The 20,212-nt window shown below is 35.1% G+C and overlaps 1 protein-coding gene across 3 annotated transcripts; it reads left to right on the forward strand.

Moving 5' to 3' along the window:
• The first annotated feature begins 1,082 nt into the window (after positions 1-1,082).
• On the forward strand, positions 1,083-18,566 carry LOC131162387 (uncharacterized). 3 transcript variants are annotated; one of them, XM_058118821.1, is made up of 11 exons: positions 1,083-1,429; positions 2,791-3,008; positions 3,095-3,402; positions 3,590-3,728; positions 4,230-4,351; positions 4,514-4,717; positions 5,248-5,307; positions 7,400-7,538; positions 11,808-11,926; positions 12,970-13,194; positions 18,147-18,566. In XM_058118821.1, the coding sequence occupies exons 2-11, from the start codon at positions 2,813-2,815 to the stop codon at positions 18,339-18,341; spliced, it is 1,707 nt and encodes a 568-aa protein (XP_057974804.1). In that variant the 5' UTR covers positions 1,083-1,429; positions 2,791-2,812; the 3' UTR covers positions 18,342-18,566. The 3 variants fall into 3 exon arrangements, with proteins under 3 accessions (XP_057974804.1, XP_057974803.1, XP_057974805.1); XM_058118820.1 differs by having other exon boundaries at positions 1,084-1,429; positions 5,252-5,307; positions 7,393-7,538; XM_058118822.1 differs by lacking the exon at positions 18,147-18,566 and adding an exon at positions 16,604-16,794 and having other exon boundaries at positions 1,098-1,429; positions 5,252-5,307; positions 7,393-7,538.
• Positions 18,567-20,212: the final 1,646 nt, after the last annotated feature.

Consider the following 20,212-nt stretch of genomic DNA (forward strand, 5'->3'; position numbering starts at 1 on the left):
ATGTATTGAAAAATTTAAATGTCTTTTTACATCGTTAAATAATGACAAGTTACGTCCAGTTTTACGTGAAGATAGTATATTGTAGGTGGCGAGCTTCATGTCCCCATGCATATTCTTTTAAACTGTAAATTTCCATTGAAACTGTAAATTTTCATTAGTAAATATTGAGTATTGTTTTTACACGTATCATTTTTTTTTACAGTTTATATGGATGTCGTATACGATGAAAATCTAAGCAAGACTATCGTGTATATGCTTTAGTGGAGTACAAGTTTGGCTGGTTTGAACTTCCTAGATTTTCTTTTAGACTATGGAGTGACACCTGCCATAAAAGAGTTGTACAGCAGTTCAGGCTGATGTAACAGATCCCTCGTCCACCTCACACAGGGTACGACCCAGATTTATGATTTTTGGAAAGTTGGTTATGATACAAATTTTGATTTTCCCATATGTCAGAACCGACTTTTGGAAAATTTGTTTTGACACTATCATTTTTATTTATTTATTTATTATTATTTTTGTGCCTGGGAAGAAAGGGAGTGTCGAGGGGGAGGGAGCAGGGACACGTGTCACTTGACGCATGGATACATTTTTTTTGTCTTAGCATTTTTTTTTTTCGCTTTACAGGAACCGACTTTTCAACAATTTTTTCCCAGACAATTTAAAAGTTGGTTCCGACTGTCAACCATTTTTTTTTCTTGATATTTTAATTTTTTTTAAATAATAAAATCAACTTTTCAAAAATCGATTGGGTACATTTTGGTAAATTTTGGTGCAACTGCCCTACTTTTATATTTATATTATTTAATTTTAAATGTTTATAAATTCCAGGCCATGAAGTAGTAGTGTTTTCCTTCGTGAAGTTTCAGATTTGCACTGGCAAAATGGACACAAATCCATTAATCAAAACCGAATCCGAAATATTTAAAAGAATTAAAACCCATAAAGCCAAGTACCCAACCGAGTGCCCATCAACCTAGGCGGCAACCAGCCCAAGTCAAAGATTGCAAGTTGCAATCTGCCAGCCGGCCCAGCCCACTTTCAATTTCAAGTTAAGTTTACTGTTCATCACTTCATCTTTTAAAGAAGTTCAGGGTTTCACACATTAACACAGCCGTCATAGCGCCGGAGCGCCAGCCTCAGCCACTTCGGCCCTTCTCCACAGCCCTCGTGCCGTCGTACGCGCAGCGGTTGGCGCCTCCCGCCCTCCCTCCTCGCGGCTTACAGCCTAATCTGTAGCGCAGCTAGCGCTGCACCACCACCACCACCACCACCACCACCTCACGCTCTCTCTCTCACGCGTAATCGTGTACACCCTCACTGCACTCCTGCGCGAGACGTCGTGCGCACGACCACTACTGGCGACGCTGCTGCCTGCTGCCGCTGGACTCCGCCCAAGCCACGCCCACCCTTACCTGTGCTGGCTGTGGTGAGGTTTTTTAAATTTTACACAAACTCAAATTATTTTCTAGCAACTTATGATTCTTAAAAATCTATAATTGATTAATTCCAATCTTATTTGGTCGTAATTTCAATGAATGTTTGCTTTGAACTCGACTGATTTGGTGAATTAACATTCAATTAGAAGACGCATATACTTTTAGTCGTTATGAAAGATTGTAATTTTTAATTTGTATTGAAATTACAATAATTTAAAAGTCATAGGAACTGAAATTACAATAATTTGACAGGTGCATTAATTACCTTAAAATAAATTTACATTAAACAATTTAAAAAAAAAAAATAAAAATGAAATGATCAAAACTATATTTAAATCTGCAAGGAGTAACAAATTAATTGTCCTTAAAAAAATTCAAATTTTCAATCACTTTAGGCAGCTCAACTTGATTAATTATTTGAAATCCTTCTTTTCAATCATATTGGAATCCACATTACACTGATTTAAAAAGTGCAGTAACTGAAATTGTAAAAATTAAAATGTTCATTAATTACATCTTTACTGTGATCAATAATTTTTTCTTTTAAATTAATGACAAAAAAAACTGCATTTAAAATATCTAATGACTTGGCTCATGAAATTATTATTTCCTCAAAATAAAGTTCAAATTTTCTGTCATTTTTTCGCTGGCATTGCTTAATTATTTTAAATAAAGTTCAAATTTTCAGTTGAATCGGATTTGCTTGCTGTTTTGGACATATTTTACCTCATTTTTCAGTATTTCAATTCAGTATAGTTCTATAATATTGACTATTGTTACACACTTTATTTTTTCTTGATTTCTTTGACTTTGAGGATGATGACATTAAGAACAAGACTTATGATCTTATTTGTTCATTCTTCCTTTATTTGTTTGGTTAGTAACAATGCTTGCATTTGATTTCCTGTTTCTCTATTTTTGAAGTTCATTACTAGGATTAGAAAAAAATGTTTGGGGCCGAATGCAATTGATCAAAATGATGAAATGAGTGAAGAAGAAATTCAGTTGCCAGATTCATCAAATGTAGAACCTACAAATGAAACAACTTATCATTATACCATAGTGGCATACTTATTAGGTATTAGGCAAAATAAATTTTTACTTTGTGATTGATTTTTAAATGTTTTACAACTTTAAAACTTCTTTAATTATTATGACACAAAATAAATTATTAATAAAATGATAATAAAATTATATTTGAGAATGGCGGATTATCTGCCATTCGCCATGAATTATCTGACCCGAACCACCATCAATCCGCCACTTAAACGAGTCGAATATGGATTATGATTTTTCACTTGATAATCAGCCTAATCCGTCACCGATTATCTGACCTGATCTGCTTTGCCAGGTCTATTTGCACTGTAGAGCGTATGACTCTTTTTCCAGCATCACGATATCTCATCAGCCATGTCTTCGGAAGAGCGCCAACATCAATGTTTGCTGCAGCCTCTTTCCTATTCCTCCTTTCAAGACCTTCTAAGAATTTCTCCCTTCTCTTCCCCAAACTGGACCACTCCATCTCTAAAACCCTCAAACCACATGCTACCTCTGCCTCCCAAAACAGAGGTCAACTCCCTCCCTCCACCTCTCTCTCTCTCTCTCTCTCTCTCTCTCTCTCTCTCTCTCTAACAATTTTCAAGTTCTCATTACAGAATTAAACTCACCGATTCTCAAGAAAGATGAGCGCTTGGATTGTGGTGGTGGTGTTAGTGCATCCCAGTTTGGGAGTTCGACCACAATTGCTGCCATTGTCACTTCCTTAGGTGGTCCGCCTGGTGCTGTGGGGATTGTGCGGTTATCAGGCCCTTCCGCTGTAGCCATTGTTTCACGGGTCTTTCGTCCAGCAAGGAAGAAGAAGAAGAATAGGAGAGACGTGGTGGGTTTGTGTTCATGGCAGCCCACCAGCCATGTTGTCGAGTATGGTGTCATTTTGGACCCCCAGTTAAATGTTGTAGACGAGGTAAAGTTTGATTTGAGATTCTTATTGTACAAGCTCCTTGTGAGCTGAATTAATGTGTTTTTGTGATCTACTTAACTATGAAAATTGGTCTTTTCTTTGGAATTTGTGTTTTAACCCCTGATATGAAGATGAGAGTTTATTTTAAACGAGTCTCCTTATAGGTCTCAGTGATTGTCTTCATTATTAGGTTTTGGCCGTGCCCATGTTGGCCCCAAGATCTTACACTCGGGAAGATGTGGTTGAGCTTCAGTGCCATGGCAGTGAAGTGTGTCTTCGTCGTGTACTGAGGCTTTGTCTTGAAGCTGGAGCAAGGCTGGCAGAACCAGGTTGGTTATGTTGTTTTGTTGAATTTAAAGCGCCATTACTTTACAAGAGTAGTGTTTCCCTTGGTACTTGATTTGCTACAGAATGAACACTGGTCAACACTCAGAAAATTTCTTCTCGTGTATGGAGCTTTAGATTGGTCGATAGATTTATTATTATTAGGGTAAAAGACACTGACCTCCTTGAGCTTTGTTTTGGGGTTTGGGGGTTGGAACCTTGACATAGGGGAGAGGAATAATTGGATGGATCTTGACATTTCAGTGCTGGACTAGACTACTTGAGAGTTATATGATATGCCCTGTTATGGATAATATCCAATCATGGCGAAACAGGAGAGATTTATAGGGAGAGAAGTCCCTAGTGGTGGCTGTATAATTTCAATCCATTGGTTAAGAATTGTGGATCTCAATGTTGGCACACAAAGCAGAAGGTGTGTTGTTGGGGGTTGGGGCTTTTCGGGGAGACATGTACAAGTTGATGACTTTTTCTTATTTGTTTGTTAGGTGAGTTCACCCTACGGGCTTTCCTAAATGGCCGATTAGACCTCTCCCAAGCAGAAAATGTTGGAAAGCTAATTTCAGCCAAATCTGTGGCTGCAGCTGATGCAGCCTTGGCAGGAATTCAGGTATGTCTTCTTTTAAGATGTCAATTTTCATGAATTACGGGCTCTCACTCACATTATAATTATGCTTGAGCTTGGATTCTTTACTGCTAGTATTATAGTTGTCATGTGAACACTGGTTGTCTGAATGATAGATGGGCCTGAATAACTAATGTCCTGAAATAGGGTGGTTTCTCTTCATTGGTCAAATCACTAAGAGCACAGTGCATGGAGTTGCTTACTGAAATTGAGGCCCGTTTAGATTTTGATGATGAGATGCCGCCTCTAGACATGAATCTACTTATGGATAAAATACGCGTCATGTCACGAGATGTAGAGAATGCATTAGCAACTGCCAATTACGACAAGCTTCTGCAATCTGGATTACAGGTATATTCTACACATTTGGTTTTATTTTTATATTAATGTGTAGGATAATGTCTCGCTTCAGTATGTTGGTCATTTGGTTGGTAGTGGCTGACCTCTTTCCACAACTTGCATATTTGATTTGGTCTCAGCATTATGGTTCATGCCCATTGCATGAGTTGGTCACTTTGAAGCATATTTGACCAAAATTACGCTTTATATTTTAACTAGTTATTTAGTGGGATCTTCACATAACCTTTGTTACTGCATCACTACTTCTCATTGCCTTCACTGTTATAACTTATATGATTGTGAAATGGGGTTGTTCATATCTCTCTTGGAACTGCATTGTGTTTGGTACCATGAGGTTTCAATCTTTAGTCATGGTGCTGGTATTTTGGATTTCATTTATTTATTTGTTTATTTTTCTGCAGGTTGTATGCTTTGTGCACTTTGTTTTAGTGTTGTAGATATATTTGTAATTTTGTACGGTAATGAAGTACCCTCTCCCGTGTCTCTGCAGATTTGAAATTTTGCTATTACTTTTGTTGTAGGTAGCTATCGTTGGTCGGCCAAATGTTGGGAAGTCTAGCCTCCTCAATGCCTGGAGCAAAGTATGTTGCAATAAGTTAATTTTTTCCATTAGTTCCTTTTATGCTTCTCATTCAAATGATTGAAGGAGTTATGCTTCCTTGTGCAATGTTGTTAAGTACACATGACATGCACATGATGCATTTGATCCCTATTGTATATCTTTTATGTGCACTGTATGTGTCACTAAACAGCCAAGAATGTAAAAGCCAGCAACTAAATGTTGGTACATAATTGTATCTTTTATGACTCTATTTGGACTTTGTAATTGTTAAAGCTTGATATACATTGTTGGCCCATAACCTAATAGCTTAAGCTTTTAGGTAAAGTGGTAATCTAACATGATATCAGAGCTGGTTACCAGGAGGTCCTGGGTTCTAGTCTTATTGCCGTGTTTACTGTGTGGGTTTAAATAATATTATTGTGTTCATTATCATGGCTGTTATTAATTGTGTGTTTATCTCTCTACGTGCTGTCGGGCTGTACATGCTGGGGAGTTTAAAGCTTGATATACATTGTTGGCCCACAACCTAATAACTATGCTTTTAGGTAAAGTGGTAATTTAACAGTAATATTTAGAATTTTGTTGGGTTTTGTTTCCAAAACAGCTGTGGAAAGTACTGTCATGTCTGTCAATGGAAAAAATGAAGATGTGGAGAAAGTTGCTGTTTTGGGAAGTTTTTCAATTGTTAGGAGATTCCACTCTTGAAATTTCTGAAAACAACTTCTATTTGTCTCCAAAAGTTGTCCATTTCTCAAAATATTCTTGTTAGATGATTTAAAAAAAATGGCATATCAAATGTGTTTTCATAGTCATTTTCAAATTTTCATGTTTGGGAAAAAAACAGAAAACAATACTGGATATTAGAACTGGTGCAAAAATTTTACTTGTAGATGAATATTGATGAAAAAAAATTCTAGAAGCTGAATATTCTTCTAGGTGAGCTTGATTTAAATATACACTGTCAGTGACATATGGTAGTCATATATGTCTGTAGTTTGTGGCTGAATTATTGTTGATAAATGGATGCGTTCATTTTTTTTTTTTTTTGGGGATAAGAAAATATATATTAACAGTGAACAGTCAAGGTGCAAAGGGCTGACTTGTTGATGAATGGACTTTCATATTTTATTTATTTTGGGATAAGAAATATATACTAACAACTAGGGGTGGGCATAATTCGTTAAAACCAAATTAACCGAGTAAATTTGGTCGGTTAGGTTAAAAATTTATTCAGTTCGGTTCGGTTCGGTTTTCATTTTTGTTTGATATTCGGTTTTTGGTTTTCGGTTCAATTTTTGAATTCGGATAATTCAGTTAACCGAATGGTATAAATTAATAATAAATAATTATATTTTTTATATGTATACTAAAATTTTATTTATTTATTATATATTATCCCTATTAAAATTTTATATATACTATTTATATTATTTATATTTTATATATATTAAAACTATATATTTTATATATATAAAAATATTAAATCGGTTAACCGATTTAACCGAAATTTTGTTTAGTTGGTTTTGAGTTCGGTTAAATATGGAATTTCAGTCAGTTCGGTTCAGTTAATGAGTTTTTTTAACTGAAATTTTTTGATTAGTTTGGTTAATTAGCCGAATTCATTGAACCCACTGAATGCTCACCCCTACTAACAGCAAAAATCTAGGTACAAAGAGAGGGACAGAGTGTTCTCCTAAAAACCAAAAAGAGAAGTTACTATAGAATTACATTAAAGCTGCCCTCCAATACTTTGAAGGTTGGACAGGGACACCCCCCCCCAAACAAATCAGCCCAGAAAGAAGCCTAGAACACTAGTCTGCCCATAAAAAACTAGGAGAGACAAATGGGTGCTTTCATAAGAAAATTATATTTTTTCTCTGAGATTAGTTTTGGATTATTATGGAAATTTTAGGGTTCTTTCCTTGCACGTATGTCAGTGCTGCAGTGGTAATCTATTGTATGCAACATGAGAAATAGGCTATATGTTATTGACTGTGGTTTCATTTGACCTGATGCACTGCTTATCTTCTATTTTGCTATGTTGATGCTCTTGATTCATAACAGGCCACATGCATGTTACATTGAAAGCCATCTTTCCTTCTAGCATGCAGAGTGAGAGAGCAATAGTTACAGAAGTTGCTGGAACCACAAGGGATGTGATTGAAGCCAGTGTCACAATTCGTGGTATCCCTGTGACGCTCCTTGATACAGCAGGTATCAGGGAAACAGATGACATTGTTGAAAAGATTGGTAAGGCTTCTAGCATAAAATTTATGGCTATGATTATTTAGAATGATATTTGGAGAAGAGCAAATGAAACAGAGTTGATTGTGAAATAGATACATTTTTCATTATAGCTCAGAAAATTTGTGGGATTATTTTTCTTGTGATATTTTCTTTTATTGAGGCAATGTGCTGTGGAGATCAAATAATTTTCTTGCTTTTTTCATTAGATTTCAGATTAATTATTTGCGTTTCTGATAATAACTCTCCCTTTAGATTTGTTTAAATAAGGGTGCTATAATTTACAAAAAAGAAGGGGACGTTGTTAGGTTTAAACTAATAAGCTTATTCAATTTATTTTGACAATTCCAGTGATGTCTGAAAATAATAAAAGTTAGGCCAAACACAGCTTTAGCTGGACTTGCACCGACCACCGGGTAATGGCCTTTAGGCGGTGCACTGATTTGATATGTGAATGAAGACAAAGTTATATTGATTCGATTTATGTGGGCCATCCAATATTCCAGTCCAAAGCTTCTTTAGGTTTTTAAAACTAATATTTTATGTGGGATATGTTTTTACACATTTTGTTTGGAGTGTTGTACATATTTGTGGGGTGATAAAATTATTTAGGAAGTGTTACAATGGATTTGTATTCAATTTCATTTGGAATCATTGCAGATTGTCTATGAACTTTATGTTGAATGGGTTGATACAACAACACAACCTAGGCAAGTTGACTCCATAATTATTACAAAGCTCTGCATTTTGTTTTAAAGATTTAGAGATGATTTAATTGTGGAAAGCAGTTATCATTTTCTATTTTCAGTTTTTGAAGTAATTACAAAAATGCAACCTTGTTTCCAGTTTTCTAATATTTGTAAATGAAAGTTGGAAACCTTATTTTTATTGTTCTCCAAGCTTTCTATACAAAATTTAGATAACTAGAAAAAAGGGGCAGTTTTCTTATTTTTTAGAAAACTGAAAATGAATGATTAAAAGTGTTTTCCACAACTGAGCAAACCCTTATGTTTTCCAAGAAGCAACTCCATATGGATGTGAATTGTGCCGCTGAAATCTTAAGTGAACTTAGAAACCCCTCTTTTATTAGGTCTAGTTCAAGTGTTGTGATAAAATAAAAGAGCGATCGGTCAAGCCCTTGATAAACCAGTATTAGCCACTGAGTTTGAGGTAAAAGATTTGGGACAAATGCAGTGTCTTTTGGGGATGGAAGTCGCTAGATGAAAGAAGGGGATCGGTGTTTCTCAGAGGAAGTGTGTCCTAGACCTCCTAACTGAAACCGGCATGCTTTGGTGCAAACCAAGCGATACCCCCATTGAAGCAGGAAAAAGAAGAGAAGACATCGGAAAACCTGTTGAACGAGAAAGGTATCAGAGATTAGTTGACAAACTAATTTACTTATCACACACTAGACTTGACATCGCATTTGCAAGTAAGTGTGGTGAGTGAACACATGCATTCACCAAGGGAAAGTGACCTAGAAGTAGTGTACAGGATTCTTGGATATCTCAAGGGATCTCAGGACAAAGGACTATTCTTCAAAAAATGTGAAAGCAAAGAAATAGAAGTCTTCACAGATGCTGAATGGGCAGGATCAACAGAAGATAGAAGGTCCACTTCCGGGTATTACACCTTTGTATGGGGAAACTTGGTGACTTGGAGAAGCAAAAAACAGAACATTGTGGCCAGAAGTAGTGCTGAAGCAGAGTTTAGAGCAGTGGCGCAAGGGATATGTGAAGGACTGTGGTTACGAAAACTCTTGGAGGAGTTGCATGTCACAGTAAAGTTCCCTATCAAACTCTATTGTGATAACAAAGCAGCCATTAACATCTCTCTCAATCCAGTCCAGCATGACAAGACCAAACGTGCAGAAGTGGACAGACACTTTATCAAGGAAAAGGTTGAAGAAGGAACCATTTTCATGACTTATGTTCCTACCAAAGAACAAACAGCCGACATCTTCGCCAAAGGACTACCTCGACAAAGTTTTGATGATTTCACATACAACTTGGGTATGGTCAATATTTATGATCCAACTTGAGGGGGAGCGTGGAATGACGGCCACGGTTGGTGAATGATGGCCAGCAGTGTGAACGACGGCCATGGTTGGTGAATGACGGCCACCGCCACCTACCATGGTGGGTGAGCCACCACCACCTACCATGAGATCTTGCCACAAGCCAGAGACTATAAATTGAGACCCCCCACCGAAGCTAAACTACACACATCTCAACTGCAAGTTGTGTCCTCTTCTGTTTTTCCATATTTTATTCTCTATGTGCATGTTAAATAGGGACCCGAGTATGTAAAGAATACACAATTGAATATACAATTGATTCATTTTCATTCTCTACAATAATCCCCTTCTTTAATCCATTTCACCCTTGATTTATGATGGGTGCTCATGTCCTCCCTTGATAATAGCATCTCCAAATCATTGCACAGATTGGTCCTTCTCGTCCTAGCCTCCTCATCTAGCAAACTGTATTCCTCTAGTCCATCCAGTCCAGCAATATCATCTAATATGTTATTTTTAGCCTATATTCTTCAACACCTCTTTGCTCCATTATTTCACCTTCATCTTCACTAACTTCAATTTTTCATTAGTTTGAACCCCTCCCCCCCCCCCCCCCCACAGAAAAAAACTCCTCACAGTCTCCCTGAACAAGGGGTGTGTCGATGAAATGTTTTGCACACGATAATGGTCTGAGACAGGCCTCGCAAAGGTCTCTTGCTCTACATATAGGAAAGTATCTTCCCACACTTTGGTGAATAGGAATCTATCAATTTGAGAAGTACCCTGTCTGTCTCTTGACGCAATCCTAGTGAAATTGCTAATTTCGGAAGAAATGTCCTTGAGCAGCCTACAAGTGCAATCTCGTATTAAGATGTCAAACCTCCTCGTACTGCTAGTGATCCTTAATCGCCTCAGTCTATCCCTAGAACTTATGACTTGGAGTCATTCCTGACCAACCACTGCCAACAAAAAGCAGACGAAAGACACTAGCTAGCTCTTTGAAAAAAGAGTTTTGTGAGGAGGAAGGGTTTGAACCATAGATAGAAACGCTAGCCAGCACTTCAAGAAAAGAGTTTTGTGAGGAGGAACAGTTTGAGCCATTTAGAGATGTGAAACACCACTCTCTGGAATCTCTAAGATCTAGCAAGGAGGGAAAAAGACCCCACAAGAGGGTGTTTGGAAGAAGCAATCCTCGTGTCCCACAACCATTTTCCAATTAGAGAGTTGTTTTTAGAAACTACATTGCCAAGGTCTATGCCCCTTTGCAATTTAGGTCTCCTAACAACCTCCCAACTTACTAGGTGATCTCTTTTATTCTCCCAAAAACCAAACCAAAGAAGGTCACACACCAGCCTCTTAAGAACCCCAACGAAGCTTGTGGGAACTCTAAAAAAAGAAATAAGTAATAAATGGGCATGTTGGAGAATAGAGAGGGAGGCACTAATGGGAACCTTAATAGTTGATTTGTTAAAGTTTCATATTTTTGGCCTGTTAGTTTAGTTTTTTTTTTACAAGATTAGTGTTGAATTCCTTGTGAATAGCTTGAGTTTGGTGCTTAGTGATTGCTTTTTTTCTTGCTCGGAGTGCTTTTGTGGGGGCTAGACAGATTATGGATGCTATCTTAGTAACCAATGAGTTGGTCGAGGATGCTTGTCATTGAGAAAACAAGGTTATATCTTTTAAGTTGGATTTTGAAGAGGTCTATGGACTGTTGGGAGTTTTTATATGAAGTTTTTACATAGGAAGGATTTTGGTGAGCAATGGCAATCTTGGATGAGGTGGTGTGTTTATCTAATGCTTCTTTCTTAGTGATTATTAATGGGGAACCAAAATTGTGGTTTAGATCTTCAAGGGGGGTTAGGTGAGGGGATTTGTTATCTCTCTCTCTCTCTCTCTCTCTCTCTCTTCCTTCTTATGGTGGCAAACATATGTCCAAATCCGTGCATTAAAAAAATAAAAAATAAATAAAATGCAGATGTTTTTTTTTATACAATTATTACAAACTTGAGCGGGGTGTTAGGAGGGTTAAGCTGAAGCCTTTTGTTAGTTATGATTAACATTTAATTAGCACTTGCAGGGTTTTGTTTGTCAAATCATTGTTCAAGGGGGTGTTTTTGTAAATAAATATTCTAATATTATATGAGGGGTGGCTCTTCTAAAAGAGGGATTCTCACTCGGTGATCACTCTCTCCTTTCTTCTCTCTGTCTTTTTTAACCCAACTAATAATATCTATATGCAATAACTCTTTTGTTTGCAGGTGTTGAAAGATCTGAAGCAGTTGCCTTGGGTGCTGATGTCATTATCATGACAGTAAGTGCTCTGGATGGGTGGACTTTGGAAGATTCCCAACTTCTCCACAGGATTCAGTCCAATCAGGTTTATGAGCCAAAATCTCTCTCTCTCTCTCTCTCTCTCTCTCTCTCTCTCTCTCAATTTTGAAATTGAATTTTTTATTTATTTTAGGGCCTTCCATTATGATTAATTTCTCAATCAGGCTGCTTACTTCCTTTTTATCCATTGAAATAGTTTCTTCACATAATGCTCTTTTACTTTGTTTTTTTTTGTTTTTTTTGTTTTGGTTTTTTTTTTAACATGACATATTAACATGTCGAAGGGTTTAAAAAATGCAGCTCCTAGAGCATACTATTTTTAGAATCTACCATTTTACTTCTACCAGTTTGTTCACTACCTCAATTAAAATTGTTTCTGCATTGCATCAGAAAAGTTTTAATGATAGATGACCATGACGGTGCTGTTCTTAGCTTAAGATTGTATAGAAGCCCAGAGGATTGTGACGATTTAGCCTGTTAGCAATTACTTTAGTTTGATGCTTTTTTGTTTATGTTGCCCACCTGAGGATGCATTTGTATCTTCGAAGGCCTCCTCCCCACCCCCCCTTTTCCAACTTTCTGTTCTTATCTTTTTTTCTCCTATACAAATCTATCATTGGTTTAAATTTCTTTTTTTTTCTAAATGATACAAGCTGTTTGTTTTTCTTTGTCATAAAAGGCTTTTTGTTCAAGTATTTAACTCTTGTTTTTTGATTCTTTTTTCGGTTTCTTTAGTTTTTCAAATTTGACAAACAAACTAAACTTGCGGGAGGGGGGAGAAAGCTTTTTTTCATGATACATTTGACCTTTTTTTGGACAGTATGGGGGAGAGTTGAAGAGCATTTGAAGGTAATATACACATTTTTTAAAAGATAGATGGCTTAGTTTCAATACCAGCTGGTTTAATGGCTTGTGTGGTTTGGATACTCGCACAATTTTTAATTTTGTGGATTTCTTGTATCTCAAGTGATGTTCTTTTTCCTTTGTATAAGTGTATTTAGGCGGCATTGCCTTGGCACCTTTTGATGAATGTATCTTTCTTTTGCTGAATAAAATTATTCTGAGAATGATGTCTTTTTGGTTATTCAGAAGTCCATTGGATCTTCTACTCCGATGATCCTTGTAATTAACAAAATAGACTGTGCTGCATCTGCTCCCACTGAATGGTTAAACAGTGAGGATAGTTCCTTCAATAAGAACGTCTGCACTTGTGCTGTTACTGGTCAAGGATTATCAGATCTGGAGACAGCTGTACTAGAGATTATCGGTCTCAACAGGATTCCTGCAGGAGGACGTAGATGGACTGTGAATCAGGTCAGCCACCTGTCAATGCGACTTTCACTTCTTCTTTTTTTCGGAAAAAAAATAATTCTTTTAAAATGTTTCTCACTCTCAACAACTATAATTCCAAACACAGCAAGTGTAGTGATATGAACTAGAAGCCAAACCATGGGTATAATGGAGGGTGATTTAGAAGAATTGGATTAAGGAATTATTGTCCTAAACCATAACGTGTTTAGGCAATTAGAAGTATTATTTGTGCTTAGTTTATGATGTAGTTAGGGTTATATGTGGGGTTTGCTTGCAATAGGTGTCTCATTTTAGGGATTTGTTTGTCATTTCATGTGTGTGTGTCTGTCCTTTTTTTTTCCCCCTATAAATTTGCATGCAGATATTATGTAAAAGACGGGTTTGTGGATTTGAAGGGGAGAAGTTAAATTGTGTGTTTCCCTTGTTTCCCCTTCTTCTCCTCTCCCATCCACTCTTCCCTATTTCTCTCTTGGCAATAACTCCAACTGTTTTTCTGCATCATCCAGTCATTACTCAAATAGCATTTATGGTCAAATAGTTAAGTTGATGGGTTCCACAATTTGAGGTGATGTAAATAAACTTTTAGATGATATATGTTTGTGAGTATATGATGCAAAAGGGTAATTGTGATGATGAAAGGTTTATGGTAAAAGTGATCCTTTTTGGACTTCCCAAATAATCTTCCAAGAATTATTAGTATTGTCATTCCTGTTTATAGCTATAAGAGGACCTGACTGGTAAGGTTAAAGTTTACCTCTCAGCCACAAGTTTCTCCACTTAGTCAGATTCTTGTACCCTGGAGTTTGCTCAAACGATTAACAACCCACTCCACTTCCCCATTGTCGACCTATTTATGAAGTATGAGTTCCAGTCAACACCATTAACCCCACAAAAAAGTGTATATTACTAGTTTTTAATTATGTTTGGAGATCTGAACAATGCTAGAAAAGCTTCCCTTAAAACTTTGTCGCCTTATCCAACCAAAATCTCATTCTATTGCTGTTCTCTAGAAAGCCAATAAGTTCAGAGGAAGTACTCCATTGTTACATAACCTCCTTCCAAAAGATGAGAACTATGAGAAATATTCACCTTTATGAAGCATCCTCCATCAGCCTGATTATATATTTCAAAAAATCCACCTGTTCCCAAAGTTCATTGTTCTCCGCAGCACATCTCAACAACCACATAGCTGCATTGAAGTCCTGCAAATGCCTAAACCTAAGAACCCCAGTCTTGCTGGATGAGCAACCAGTACACTTCATCAATGTGATTTTCTTTCTTCTTCTGGGCTTCACCAAAGGAAATCTCTTTGCAACTTTGCAAGTCTTCTGATCACTTCTGTTGGGATTGATAAGGACAAAATAAATGGGCGAACCGGACAAAATACTTTTCATGCGCATGGCTTCCTCCCTTAGACAGGTATTGCTTCTCCCTTCTCAAGCCTTTTTCAAAGCTTTAAACCCCCATGTCCAGCTTTAGATTTATGTGCTAAATTTAGTTTGCGAGGTATATGATGCCCTCCTGGAATGGGATTCTTGGGTCCTTGGAATGAGATGCCTCTCCATGGGTGTATTTTTTCTATTGGTTTACATAATTGGATTCATGGGTAACCAATGCGTGTTTAGTTTAACATGGAAATCCTATTAGATATTTTTATAAAATTGCCAAAATACCCTTGACACTTGTGTGTAATAATGCATGAGGACTAATCATATTTTTCATAATATTGAATATCATATGATATTGCAATCAATTATGTTATTATATTTTTAAATAATGTTGCATTATTATAAAAGAATATGATAGTACTTTATTTTTTAATGTTATAATAATTTATTTTTTATAGATATCATAATGGCATTAACAGTATATTACTAGTTTTGTGCCTGCACTACGTGTCCAGTCCATTCAAAATCCAACCTAGTACATTTGAATTAAATAAATGAACATAAAAATAAAATGTTACTAAAGCTCCTGCATCCCTCAACCATATCGCCCCAACATATGCACACCCACCATGTGTCAATACTGGATCATCTGCCCAAGACCCACCTAGGCCACCAAAAGGTGTGCCTTAAGATGCACCTTAACCCAACTTCAATAAATTTATGGATGAGATAAAGTACATTATGTGACAGAATATTATACTACCTGTAATCAATACATTTATAGATGAGATAAAATACATTATGTGACAAAATATTATACTACCTGTAAAAGCCAAAACGCCCTTTTTCCATCATCCTCACTTGTAAAAATTATAGTTCTGCAAAGTGCCCTCGCCTAATCCATACATGAATGTGTAGTTTCATAATTCAGTCCATGCCTTTTTGCCTTCTTGCTTAAGGTTACTCCTGTGGGTATTTTGTTTAAAAGTATTTCAAAAGCCTTTACTACTCTTCTCTAACAGTCATTTAAATTAGCTATCAATTTTATTAACAGTTATTTAGTGGTTGTGACTGTTTTGTGACTCTTGTTATTAAATGTTTTGGGACCATTTTTTAACCAATTTTATGACCATTTTTTGATCGTTTTTGGACCATTTTGTGACTGTTCTAAAATTAATTGTATACACGCACACACACATACATAGTTGTTAAATTGAGATTCGAATTGTGAATTGAAATTTCAATTTTGGGAATTGAAAAATTATACAAAAAAAAACTTAACTTTTAGTGTTTATCAACAACTAAAAAAACCATTTCATGCCTATTCTTTCTTGAATTAGAAAGAAAGAAATAATTAACTTTAAAAACGATAATAATTGAACAATATAGTGAAAATAAAAAACAACTTTTGAATCTTAACAACATAACAAATTGTGAGTAACACCTTAACCGATGTGTGTTATGCCCCTTATTCTCAATGGTAGATCGCCATACTCCAAGAGTGAAGAATGATTTTGTGAAAACAACATAAGACCTAGAGTTCTATTTCTCCTCTATTTTAGCACAAAAAACTGATGTAGATGAGGAATGGAGGCTAATCGTGTAAAAAAAAAGCAATTAAAGAAAAAAAAAATGGGGTTTTAAACTAGTCGAGCTTGTCAGGATACGATAGGTCTAGAATCGTGTGAATTGATAGATTCGAATCGATTATCTAGATTCAAGAGCAATTTAGTTGATTTTAGATTTGCTAGTAAGATTCAAATCGATTTGGTGTAAATTGATACAAATCGTATGAATCGAATCGTGAATCGTAAGATTCTAAGAACTATGTATATATATATATATATACATATCTTGAGGTAGATACTTAGAAGTACAAAAATGCTTTGATTTGTTTCTTCTTGACAGTATTTTCTTAAATCTCTCAAGATCTCCTTAGTTCCCTTGCCTTTTTTATTTCTTTTGGGCTTTTGGTGTGTGGAATAAGCTGTCAATTTCACTATGGCCACTTGCTGATGTTCAAGGTGAGCGAGACTGCCATGGCTGCTGCTGCCAATACCTTCAACGGCATTGCTGCATGGAGCACACTGGCCCTCAGTGAAGTCCTCGCGGGTGACGATACTCATGGCAACCACAAGAATACCATCTTTCTCCCATTCTATTGCACTTTTTTCCGATCTACTCTCATTTTCCATCCTCAACAAATAGTATGACACTCACTGTAAGTCTTATCCCATAATTGCAGTCTGTCTTTTCCTAATCATTTTCCTATTCAGTCAATAACAATTTTGTAGAATTCTCAAAAACGATTAGGGTTTTGATTTAGCATTTTGATAAAGATGGTTGGTGTGCTTCTAGTACAGGGGTGTTCTTTTCCCCCTCCAATTCCTTTTTTTTTTTAGATCTTGGAATTCTCATAAATCTCTCTGGAAAAAGCATTCTGGGCCTCTGAAATTAGCTTTGGGACTTCTTTTCAAATTTTCCGTGCTCATAAATTGCTGAAAGAAAGCCATTACCGCAACTTTTATAATGCTATGGTGTTATTGAAAAAAGCCAGTCAGCCCATCCAGTATTTTGCCTCGTTCAAAGTATCAGAGCTGCTAAAACCTCCTCTTTTGAGAAGGGCCATTCCAGTTGAATGATATCCTTGCTATTTCTATAAACAAAGATTCATAGAACTTCACAGTAGCTTCAGAGATCTGGCCAAAAGCCACTCCATTGGTCTTGCTGATTAGTTGGCCTTTCTGTGAGAGTTTTCCACTTATAAGGAAACATTAATTAAATTAGTTCATTTTCATTTAAACATAATTAGAGAAAATTTTACATCTTTATAGTCTCTTCTTTGAGTTGTATTATTAGCATTAATGTTCCTACTTGAACGGCATTAGTACATTGCCTAAAATCCAACAATACCTTGGGACATGCTGACAGTTTGATCATGGTAGTAATCTGGTTTCAAACCTTAGGAATGGGTAGGGAGGAGCTTGAAAGGGGGACAAGTAATCTCAGACTGCTTAATCCTGTCATGGAAAGCTGGCTGGTATGGTAACCAAGTTTGATTTTGAGTTATCCACTATCAGGATTGGGTATGGTCCCTAACCCTGCCTTACTTGAGATTTACTCTAATATCCACTTAAAGGGGCATGCAAACAAAGTGAGTTTTTGACTATAGATTTTCTTTTTTTTGAAGCAAACTAACCTAGGGGGAAAAAAAGAAAAGAAAAGAAAAGAAAAGGCAAAATGGCTAATCACAGGCTCCTGAGTCCTGTCAACTATAGCCGACTGATATGGTAACTTTAAGACTGGTTTGGAGTTGCCCAATTTTGGGATTGTGTTTGGTCCCTAACTCAGCCTAATTGGAGGTGCACTCGAGTGTCCAAATGCAACAGAGTGAATTTTCAATTTTGGTCATATGACATGCCTTTTGTATGGCTGCTTCACTTCCTATTTATTTACTTAATGCAGTAAACATGCTATTTGTAAGAATTATATTAACCTTAATGAGGCAAATCAATCTTTATTTGACTTTACTGAATTGATTCTATTTGGCGTGTTGTGATTTATCAGAGGCAATGTGAACAGCTTGTTCGTGCAAAGGAGGCCCTTGGAAGGTTGAAACTATCAATAGAGGAGGATATGCCTCTTGATTTTTGGACAATTGATTTGAGGGAAGCTGCATTGGCTCTTGGTCAAATAAGCGGAGAAGATATCTCTGAAGAAATCTTGTCCAACATCTTTAGCAAGTTCTGTATTGGTAAATAAACAATATTATTCAAATATGAGATGTCGGTGTAAATTTTTGTTAAGAGGCTGATTTTACTTCGTTGGAGAGCTTGAAGTTGCAGGCAGTTGTGTTGTATGTATTCCAGTCTTCTCTTCTAGAAAACCTGGGAAAATAGAGCGGTTGGAGCCGTCGTCTAGATTAGTGATGAACACGAATTCTTTCATGAAATTAAGGGCGCTTTTGTTTTGCACAATGCAATAAAAGAGTGTGACAGGCTATACCCAAGAAAAAAAATGTCATAATAAAATAAAAAGTACAAAATTATTTTATGTAAACACAAGAAGAAATAAAATTGGATGGTCTCTGGCAAGGGACTGAAATTAACAGCTTCGTCCTTCTCCAAGTGGAATCTGAATGATCGTCCTTGGTTACGTTGCTTAGTGCAATGGTCTTGCCCAACTCCGGTAAGGTATTGTTTGCTTTGGTCCGATGGTTTCATAGGTTTGTCTTATAAAGTGGTGTTTCACAATTGGGAATTAATTCTAGGAATCGAATTCTAAATGGCTGATTTTCATTCTTAATTTCGTTCCGATTTCCTTTTCATATTAGAATGAGATTCGTCCTTTTATTTACATTTTGATTCTTGACTTTTATTTTGAAATTAAATTCTGATTCTTGAAAATACAGTATTTATTATAAGACGATTATTTATATTAATATTATATAGTATATTAAAAAAGTAGTAATATTATGATATCATTATTAATATTTTTTATTGTATATAACAATGTTATAATATACAAAAATTAATAGAACAATACAAATGTCAAATATTGTGATATACTTGTAATATGATTATGGATTTATTATATTATAAATTTAATCTTGAAAATAAATAAAACAAAATATTTATTATCATCAATCGTAAATATATGCTAATAAAATTTAAAATGAAAATAAATATATAATAATAGTTTTAATATAAAATATTTTAATTATTATTATTAATTTTTATATTATATATAATAATATTATAACACGCAATGTAATAGTATCCTTAAAGAGTGACTAAGTTACTGTGGGGGCGGGTAGAAGGGATAGAGGTAAATTTAAAATAACTTGGGAGGAGATAGTGAATAAGGATTTAATATCTTTGAATCTATCGAAAGAAATGTTAATGATTACATAAATTGACGAAAAATGATTCATATGAATTGATTTTGTTGTTGTTGCAATAAAATGGTATTAAATTATAGAATACTATGATATAATTGTGGTTATTGTTATGTGTAATCTTAAAATAAAATAAAATGAAATATTAATTATTAATATTATTAGTTAGAATATGTAATAATATATTTTAATAATAATAAAATATATAAAAAAGAATAAAATATTATTGTGTAGGAAAATAAAATGGTATATTGGTTGTTTTATTATATTATTATTTTATATTGAATAATAAATTATGTTATAGTGTTATAATACATGAGATTTTTATTTGTATGTATTAAAAAAATTATACTTATAAAATATAAGATAAAACATAAAATTAATAATATAGTTAAAATAAAATAATAATAATAATATATTATAAAAAAATATGTAAATTATAATCAAGTACGTAATTATCAAAATAGATTTATTATAAATATATTAAATTAATTGAATAATTTTTTAATACTATAATGATAAAATTGATAAATTAAACTTATTTTTAATTTATATATATATATTTATATCTATCTATCAAATTATTTACGGAAAGAGAGAATCTAACATTTCTAAATTTCGATTGTGATTTGAACCGTGAATCTAATGCTACCAATGGTAAACTTACTTTAAATAATATATTAAAACAAATATTTGCAAATTAAGACCGCCTTCTAGCCTATGACGAATCGATGCT

This window comes from Malania oleifera, chromosome 8 (genome assembly GCF_029873635.1).
Source record: "Malania oleifera isolate guangnan ecotype guangnan chromosome 8, ASM2987363v1, whole genome shotgun sequence".
NCBI classification, from domain to species: domain Eukaryota; kingdom Viridiplantae; phylum Streptophyta; class Magnoliopsida; order Santalales; family Ximeniaceae; genus Malania; species Malania oleifera.

Coding starts and splice junctions, on each gene's coding strand:
- LOC131162387 (XM_058118820.1), top strand. CDS start 2,813: ATGACTCTTTTTCCAGCATCACGATATCTCATCAGCCATGTCTTCGGA. Junction 3,009..3,094: donor CTCTGCCTCCCAAAACAGAG/GTCAACTCCCTC, acceptor TTCTCATTACAG/AATTAAACTCACCGATTCTC. Junction 3,403..3,589: donor AGTTAAATGTTGTAGACGAG/GTAAAGTTTGAT, acceptor CTTCATTATTAG/GTTTTGGCCGTGCCCATGTT.